The 9543-nt window shown below is 47.9% G+C and overlaps 1 protein-coding gene across 4 annotated transcripts in view; it reads right to left on the reverse strand.

Moving 5' to 3' along the window:
* The window catches only part of RNF157 (ring finger protein 157), a 66240-nt gene extending 60526 nt beyond the window's left edge, over positions 1–5714 (reverse strand). For 2 of the 4 annotated variants that reach the window (XM_074320777.2, XM_019745567.3), the window contains exon 1: positions 5496–5714. In XM_074320777.2, coding sequence (XP_074176878.1) covers positions 5496–5583 — 88 coding nt within the window. In that variant the 5' untranslated portion in view covers positions 5584–5714. The remainder of the gene's footprint in view (positions 1–5495) is intronic. The other 2 variants (XM_019745566.3, XM_019745569.3) reach the window with 1 other exon arrangement.
* Between the last annotated feature and the right edge of the window lie 3829 nt (positions 5715–9543).

Below are 9543 nucleotides of genomic sequence, written 5' to 3' on the forward strand. Positions count from 1 at the left end.
CATCCTCCCCTCCACCTCCAGGCACAGCCTGTCCTCGATCTCCCGGAGAACATCTCATCATGGCTGATACGTCCCGGTAGATGATGGTGATGGCAGCTGGAAGGAGACAACGGCAGCGCTGCTTAGCAAGAGCCAGGAGCGAGCGTGAGGCAGCTGGAGCGGTGCTGGGGGGAGGGGGAGCGGGCAGAAAAGCCCTTGGTGTTTTCTACATACAAGATTATGTCACCTGTGAATACAGTTTTACTTCTTCCCTTACAATGCGGATGCCTTAAAAGTTGCTTAAAAAGGGTTTGTTTTGCCTAATTATACTCGTTAGAATCCCCAGTCAATATTGAATGGCAAAAGCAGACATCCTCACCTTGTTCCTAACCTTAGCAGGAAAGCATTTTGTACTTCACCATTAAGTATGATGCTAGCTGTGGGCTTTTCATAGATGCCCTTTATCAGGTCGAGGAAGTTCTTTTCTATTCCTAGTCTGGTGAGAGTTTTTATCATTGATGGGTGTTGGATTTTGTCAAATGCTCTGTCTGCCTCTACTGAGATGATGTATTGTTTTTTCCTTTATTCTATACACTTATATGGTGTATTAACATTGATTTTTTCAGACATTATGCCAACCTTGCATTCCTGAAATATATCCCACTTGCTCATGGTATATTCTATATTCTTATTTATCTGTATATGCATGCATTCTGTCTCTGGCACTAGATGATACGCTCTGAAATTTTAGAAGTAGCATCATTTTAAAATAATGATTTTAAAGACCGCAATTTTTAGATTAAAAAAAAAAGTGTATTTTCACAGCACAAGCATTCTCTCAGCGACTAAAACTTTGAGCTTAGAATTTACTTAGTAAGAACAATTAGTTAAACTAGGAAGCCACTATGGCTTTACACTGTTACATGTCAACATGGCTAGACTATGCCACTAGCCTCGGGTACACACTAGTCCAGATGTTGCTATGAGGTTAATTGTAGATGGACTGACATCTACAATCAACTGGCTTTAAGTAAGCGATAACCCCTTGATAATGTGGGTGGGCTTCATCCAATCACGCGAAGGCCGTAAGTGCAAAAACTGACGTTCCCTGAAGAAGGAATTCTGCCTCAAGTATGTAACGTAGACATCCTGCCTGAGTTTCCAGCCTGCCCTACAGCCTGCCCTACAGATTTTAGATTCAAGACCACAACACTGACTCCTGTCTGAGTAGCTGGTGTGCCAGCCTGCCCTACAAATTTCGGACTTGCCAGCCCCCACAATCACATGAACAAATGCCTTAAAAATACACACACACACACACACACACACACACACACACACACAGTTCCTCTGGAGAACCTGGATTCACACAGCCACCAAATAGCTTGTTTTGTTAATACTCCCTTCTGTGACCCACATCATGAATTGCAAAGTTGATCCGAGGGCATCTAGCCCACCACCTGCCATAAGCATCAAAATCACTGGGCACAAATCAGAATCTATATACTGGTGCACAGCACAAAGCACGATATAGCAGGTGCCCCATAAGGCGCATTCGTGATAATAAACAGAAAGAGAAAAGAGATGCTGAAGAACAAAAGAAAACAACCACCATCATACAAGAAAATCAAAGGCCCTAAACCTGAAGACAAAAATCAAAAGGTGAAAGAAATCAGTCTGCTCTCAATGAAGTAAAGTACAAATAAGGCAAAAATACTGGAGTTTTTGAAAGTAACAGAATCACCACATTTCAAGTGTTTAAAAAATAATAGTAGCATTTGAACTCTTGACCTGGATGACTTCATCATTAAACAGAGCAACATCTAGTTTTTGTCCTGGTATTAAATGCATTTACTATGAATTTCAGGAACCCACTTAACGTCTCAATCAAACTGGGGCAGAACCGAATAACCCTATTACGTAGTAAATTCCATATTTTTAAGTCCCCGATTTCAAAACTAATATTAAATTGAAGCTCTGAAAAGCTAAGAGAAACGTTTACAACTATCTGACAGGCAACGGCTTATTACCCATGCTTTAAAAACTGCTTTTGCCATAGGACAGACCCCCTTGACAAGCATATGTGTACTCTTGAACGTAACAAAAGTGTGGAGAATGGTGATGTTAGCTGCTCAGCACTCTGATGACCCTTCTGAATTTTTATGATTGGTTTACCTCTTAACACTTAAGCAAAATGAATTACTCCTATTTTTCAATTTGCTCAAATATGTAGCAGGAAATGAACTAGATTTATCAGGTACTGAATTATAATGCAATTAAATGGTCTTTATAGCATGCCGATTTCTTCCTGGGTAGAGAAAATAGGCCTAATGACTTTTATCAATGTCCATACCCCTTTCAAAGATGGGCATGCATGCATTAAAAACCACCTCCTCAGCAAAACCGTATCTTCGCTAAACAAATGACTGTGGGCTTTTAAAGAAGCAAAAATCTTAGGGAAGGATTTAATAGCATGTATGGCTTCTAACTCAGGAATGACCAAGGCCAAATCAAATGCAGAATAGTTCTATAAATAGCTTTCTATGCTAATGAGGAAATAGTATAGAGAAATGAACCCCCACCATACTTTCTGTCACTTAAATGATTAGCATTCATGTACTTATTGACAAATCTAAAAATCACCTAAGAACATATGTATAACATTAATTATTGCTGCATTGTTTGCAACAGTAAAAGATTGAAAAAACTCCCAAATATTCATCAACAGGAGACTATGTTAAAAAAAAAAGGCATGTGTATACAAAGAAATATTATTGAATTGTTAAAAAATAATCAAAACCCTCACAAATATGGACATAATCCCAAGACATCTCCAATATCTCTGGAAGTGAAAAAAACAAGGTACAGAACAGTCTAACCAGCATGCTATGCTTGTGTGTACACAAGAAACTGCAAGAAACCAAAAGCTGTTCCGTAGGCCTGGGAGGTGTGTGGGGAGTTAGGAGAACTGGGAGGCCGGACTGAAGTGAGAGCAAGACTTTCCCAGGATGTCTTTTCATTCTTTTAAACTTTGAACCAGGTTGACCACATTAGTTATTCCAAAAATAAACAATTCTAAATAATTTAGGCTAATTCATTTTCACATATTTCTATTTGAAAAGGCTACAAAACAATAATAGGTTACAAACCCAAGTTCCAACATGAAATCAGCTATTCTCGATAATTTTTCAATGTTTCCAGTTCAATGTATATACAAAATGAAGGGCTTCCTTTAAAAAATATAAAAAAATGAAAAGCGGTTTCTGCAGGGCACTGAGACCATCATTCCAGGGACAGATGACAGTGTTGTTTTCTGGAACAACTATTCCACAGGCAGCAGAGTTTCAGAGACTTTCCAGTGTCCGTCACCTAAGAAAGCTGACTCTGCTGTTTGCTTTGTTCTATACCAGTCTCAAGATAAGGAGACTTCTCAAAATCAACCCAGTTTGATTCCTCAACAGGGACAGGCCTCTGAGTTTTGTTTCAGTTCTGACGCAGAATACCCTCCATTCCACAGATCAGCAAGGACAAGTTCAAAATCTAATTCGTTGGGAAAGGCAGAGGCTGATGGTTTAGTAAGAGTATTACTTGCTGGGTCACGCTGGCCCAACTCATTTCTCTGGGCCTCCATTTTCTTACCAGCAAAATAAGTGGGTCTTAGAGGCCAACCTTTCTCAAAGGTTCCTTTCAGGTCTAAAACACTATAATCCCATAAAGCGTTAGGCCAACTTAAAAACCAGCTGAAGGGTGAGAGACGCCTCTAGGCTAGTGCATATATGCAAGGTCACCCAATTTTCAAGTCCACAAAGGTTTGCTGGCTGGGACATGCACGTTCTGACTCCTATTTTCTGTGTTTTACCTTCAACATAAATAAATGGGTCCACCTGATGCAAAGATTTCTCTCATACAAAATTTCTGATTAAGAATGAGTTACAATTAGATAAAACTTTAAAAAGATTGGTAGAGTGGAAACAATTACTTAAAGTTGTAGGTATTGAGTGTGCTGGTTAAGAAAAGTTTTAGTTTGATCCATTATCCTTTCATTATCATCCAAGACTCATACTTGTATTAACATCCTTTGGGGAATAGCCTTCCAGAGATTCACCTACGCTAATCCCCATACTTGAGGGAGGGTGGATATTCTTCTGCGGCAGCAAACTCTACTGAGAACTCCGAGCTCAGCAAAACATGCTCCATATTTTGATCAATAAAGGCTAAGTGATTGCAGGGGGGAAAAAATTCACAAACACTTGTGCATATTTTCATCTATTACAAAGCAAAACACATGCTTCCTTTACCACTGGTTTCAGATCAGCATAATCAACTAGAGCTTGATTAAAACACGAATGAGCTGTAGCTTATCTCAGACTGTTCTAAAACGGCTCTTAAGCATATGCAGCTCTGCAAGGATTCATTCTTTGGCACAGAAGCAGTGAGAAACACAGCCCTGGCGGACACTCTGCAGGGGTGCAGGTTCATTGTCTGGTCTCTGCGTTCACCTGGCACAAACTGGACACACTGCTGAGAAACCAGCTCATCTCATTAGCATGTCTTTATTCTACTGTCCAATTCTGACACCTCTCCAGGATCAGCCAAATCCTCATCAGATCCTATGCCAAAGAGAAGGTGGTAGTCATGGGTCCCCAGAAGTCTTGAGAAAAGCAATGAAAAACAAAGAGCAGAGAGTTAGGTCATGCACCAGCAGCTCAGAATTGGCTGGTGCTCAGATTCACTTCTGAACCTCTCTCTGCTGTCAAAATCCTCCATCTCCAACGCCTATGCCACAACCCAGAGGCTGGAGACATGACACTTCTTTTTAATGATTCTGAGAACAAATATAATACTTTTCTATATGTTAAATACCTGCGCCCTGCCCCAGAACTAGCCTCATTCCAAAATCCAGCCTTGCAGCTACTCTGGCAAAGGGTCAGCCCAGGTGACTGACACTTGGATCCCCAAACATTTCTGTTCAACACTCTTCTTCTGACAGCCTCTTGAAAAGCACCAGCACTGAAAACACAATTTCGGCCTCCCTCCTCCAGCAGGTGGTGAAGGCTTTCCCCTGAGAAAACTAATTCAAACCTGTGCCGTCCGTCTCTGAGGCCTGGATGCGCCGACCAGGGCCAGCACCTAGCAAAGGTGCCTGTTTCGGATGCCAAGCCCGCTCATCCAGCCCTCGGCACCCCAAGGGAAAGGGGGCCCCAGGTGGGAAGAAAGGGGACGGGCGAGGGGCTGCGGGGGGCCGGGACCCGCCTGCGCCCTGGGTACCCCGCCCCCCGGGAGCCGCAGTGCCCCCAGCACACGTCTGTCACAGGACAGCCTGCGCGCAGGCCGCTCACGTCCTGCTGGCCACGGCGGCGACCCCGCCAGGGCCCCGCAAGCACCCCTGCTCGCCTCCTCCCTGACCTCCCTCCCTCCAAGCTCGCTCTGCAGCGACGTGTGCCGCTCGGTGCCCAGGAGCCCCGGCCCTGGGGCGGCGCGCCCTCCTCCCCAGCCCGTGCGGCGCGCGCCCTCACCGGACTTGGGCGGGTAGCGGTACACGGAATTGGACGGGATGTCCACCTCCTCCACGCCCGCGTGCTGCCGGCTTGTCAGGGCGCCCATGGCCGCTGCGCCCGCGCCGCCCTCGGCGCCTCACCGCAGCCGCTCGCCCCGCGCCCGGAGCGGGGGTCGGCTGCCCGCCGCGGCCGGCTCGGCCTCGGCCTCGGCGCTGCGGCTCTGGCGGCGGGGAGCCCCCGGCGCGCCGCGCACCATCCTCCGCCGGGCCCCGCGGCGGCGCCTCTGCGAGGGGGGCTGCGGGTGGGCCGGGGGCGCCGCCGCCTCAGGCCGCGTGATGTCAGCGGCGGCTCCGTGCGGGGACCGCGGCGGCCACGGCCAATGGCGTGGCGGGGCGGGAGCGGCCGCGCGGCGCCAGCCAATGGGCGGCCGGATGCGGCGGAGCGGCGGGGCGGTGGGACGGCGGGGCGGGGGCCCGGGGCCGAGGCGCGTGGCCCAGCCGAGCCTGCTCGTCCCGGCTCAGATTACCGCGCCGCCGCCGCGGCTCTGCGGCCCGCGAGGCCCGGCCGGAGTTCGCGTCCCGTTGTCCCAAACATCGGAAAGCGGCCTCGTCCAGCCCCACCGCTCGGTATCTGCAAAGCCGACGGTCACAAACCCCGCAGAGGGGCGCTCACAGCCCCTGAGCTGTGGCAGTTCGGGGGGCTCGGGAGCAGAGGGTTACGTGGCATTGGCGACTCTCACGCCCCCGGCGCCTCAACCCCAAAGTGCTGTGCCAATCCCATCTCCCAGGGGTTGGGGAGATGAGTCAGTGCTGGTGACCAACTAGGAAGATGTCGCCATCCCTCTTACGTAGCTCCTTCCAAAGCGCTGAACTCTATAGCTGCTGTCTGTTTATGGGTCCTTTGGCCGGCGCACGTAGCCCTGAAGTTAGGAGACCATCAACCCAAGATAAAGTCAGGACGGTCAACCTCTGATTGAACCTTTTGGAAATTGTGGATGGACTGGTTCCAAGAGAGTCAACTCAGGTGAATGCAGCAGACCGGGGACTCCTCTTGAAAACACACACCAAACAGTGGGGAGCTTGCACAGGCACAAGACGTCATTCCAAAGCTTAATTACAGACACTTGTGTTTTAAACCTTTTATTTTATTTGTGGGTCTGGTGTGTTGTTGTTTTCCTGAGAGAGTGGGCTGATCAGCAAAAAATTCAACTGCTAGAACATGACTTCACAACTCTTCAACAATGTTTAAAATATAGCTCGAATGCCTGGTCCCCTTGACTAGGTTTGTAAAGCCATTTTATAGAGTCGAGCTTTTTCTTGATTACATTTTGCATTTTTCATCAGCCTCTTTTCGGCAGTACCAAACAGACCTGGAGTTAAAGGTACCCACGCCCAATTGCCTTGGTTTTCTCCAAGGGCCCAGGATGGCAGGACCACATCTCTGTCACTTATATTGACTGACGCTGAGGAGGCCTGAGCTTCAGGATGAGTTCCAGGCTCAGACAATTGATGGACATTCTCCCCCACGCACAAGAGCTCTCTGGCAGAGTTCAGAGCCCTCACTCCATCGAGCCCCCGGCCCTAACCACTTTCAGACGTACCCTTGGGAGGGAACTGGTGTCCTCCTTGACACACCTCTCACCACACACAGGTCCTACCTTGTAATTGCTGGAGAAAAGAAAGGTAAGCTACAAGTCAGGGAGAATCTTGGACCGCTTCAAAACAGAAGGCCTTCGGCACATCACAGAGGAAAATGTTGCCTCATAATCCTGGGCTCTGTTCAGAAGCTTTTGTTCTTCTTGCTCTCAGCGTTTTGTAAAGGGAGTACCACCCCCTTTAGGGGTTTCTTTGTCTCTGAGGGTTTCTTCCCAGCCAGAGCCAGGCGAGGACGTGGCTGGATCGGGCCACTCAGTCTTGTTGTTTGCAAAGATCTGTCCTGATACCACCTCAGCCTCCACTGAGCCCGGGAAGGAGGTTCATTCCCCATCTTGGATAACACTCCCCAAGCCTATAACTAAGTCGCACCTCCCACGAATGAGTCATGAATCCAATGCTTGGAACAGTAAAGAAAAACAAGGCACAGAACAATAACATTAGCAGACATTTATTGAACAGTATGTGCTGGGCCGTATTTTTAACGCTTGTACACATACCAAAGCATTCATCCCTCACAGCAACCCTATGAAGTATGTGCTATTATAATAACACCTCTATTTTACAGTTGAAAAAACAAGGCAGAGAAAAAGCACTGTGCTTTGAGTTGGACAAATCAAGACCCTAACCAGTTGTGTACCTTTGGGCTGAGCTCTGTTTCCTCACCTGTAAAATAGCCCGGCCCCCACTGGCTATTGCCAAGAAGCAGTAAGTGAATCAAGGCTCCGTTAAAAAAAGAAGCAATTCCCAGCTGCCTAGGGTTATGAGGCAGAAGAGAAAGGGATGGGGGTAGTTCAGAGAAATTCTAGATCAAAGAGACTTTCTGTGAACTAATTGAGTTAGAGTCCCACTTTCTATGTAATCACATAGTGTTACAGTTTGGGAAATGAGACCTTCAGCCGGTGTCCAGGCAAAGGGGAGCTAAGCCGCCAAACCCTTGGAGCAGCACCTCTGGGCAGCCAGTCCTGCATTCCTCTGTGGTCCTTCCTTGGCACCACTTGGCTTCCTTGCCAGAGATGTGGGCCAGTGAGAGGACGTGAGGGAGAAGACATCACAGACAAAAGGAAAAATCCAGAAGTGACTGCCATGGAGAGAGCCATAAAAATGCTTTTAACTTGAATAAACGATATGGGGAGGGTGGCCCAGCGTGCAGAGGGAAATTACATGCAAATACCATGCGTCCTTTGGGTAAATCGCCGCACAGCATCCTGTACATTTCCAGGCAGTGGATGCAGCCCTTGGGAGAAACCCAGCAGAGAACCCAGCATCTAAGGGCCTGGGGGGCAGGTGTGAGGGGTGAGGGGTCTTGGGGGGTTCTCTAAGCATCCGCGGAGGGCAGGGAGGCAAAAGCCACATTATTTCATCAGGTTCGAGCCCTTCTTCTCATCCTTGGGTCTATGGGAGAAAGGAGAGGCATGTGCGGAAAGCACAGGGACGAGGAATTTCTAGGTCAGCAAGTCCCTTTGGGCTTTTAATTTTGTTCATCTTGGCTGTCCTGGTTTCAGCTCACCTTTGTAACACATCCACTCATTTCAATGATTTGCAGATTCCTGTAACACGAAGGAGAGAGAGTCTGCAGGTGAAAAGCTGACAGTTGCTGCCCTGTGTGTGGCACTGCATTCCCAAGGCAGCAGGGTGGGCGCGATGGCTCAGAAGACAGACCCCTTCTTGGCTGTTCGCTAGGCTGTTCTGCCCCTGCGAGCGGTAGAGGAATACTGGAGCGCTGGCTGCTTTGAGTAAGTGCAGGGCCTTCTCCAAAAGTTAGGGCTCAATCCGCAATCCACGGGCCCTGATTTCTCTCTCAGTCCTTGACCTGTGGCTTCAGTGGATTAAAGCTGAAACTACCCACAGAGATTTTCACATCCTGCTCCAGATCAGTGGACTAGGCTGACACCGACAGAGGCGACTGATCCTAAATGCTTTGGGACCCTGCAAATGGTTCCTCTGGCAACCAAAGGCTCTGCAGAGGAAAATGACCTTGTCCATTAGGAAATCAACCGTTGGGCTTTCATATTTTGCTTTTTGCCAAATGTGAATTCCTCGCTGTTAATTTCCTCCTCAGCTGTGTGCCGCTAACAAAAGAGAACTGTTCAAACAGCTGCAAACTTCAGCTGGGTTTGCAGCTTCTTAATCCACTTTTCAAGTTAAGACCAAAACGAAAGACAGTGTTTACGCTGCCCAATGTGGCTGGGCCCGGGGTGAGGAGAGTAAGCGCCTCGGGTGAAACTTTCGAGTTGACGCTCACTCTCAGTATTGGGCAGGTGCCTCACCTGCTTCACCCCAGTTCCATCCAGCCCTACTTGCTGCCCAGGCATCTTGCATTTGGAGAAATGAGAGACCTGGGACATTAATACCATTCAAGGACCAGTTTTAAAAAATGAGTTTGTTCCATTTTGCTTTACTTGAGTCCCAGA

Source organism: Rhinolophus sinicus, chromosome 12 (assembly GCF_057876585.1).
Source record: "Rhinolophus sinicus isolate RSI-liver-muscle chromosome 12, RSI-T2T, whole genome shotgun sequence".
Lineage (NCBI taxonomy): Eukaryota > Metazoa > Chordata > Mammalia > Chiroptera > Rhinolophidae > Rhinolophus > Rhinolophus sinicus.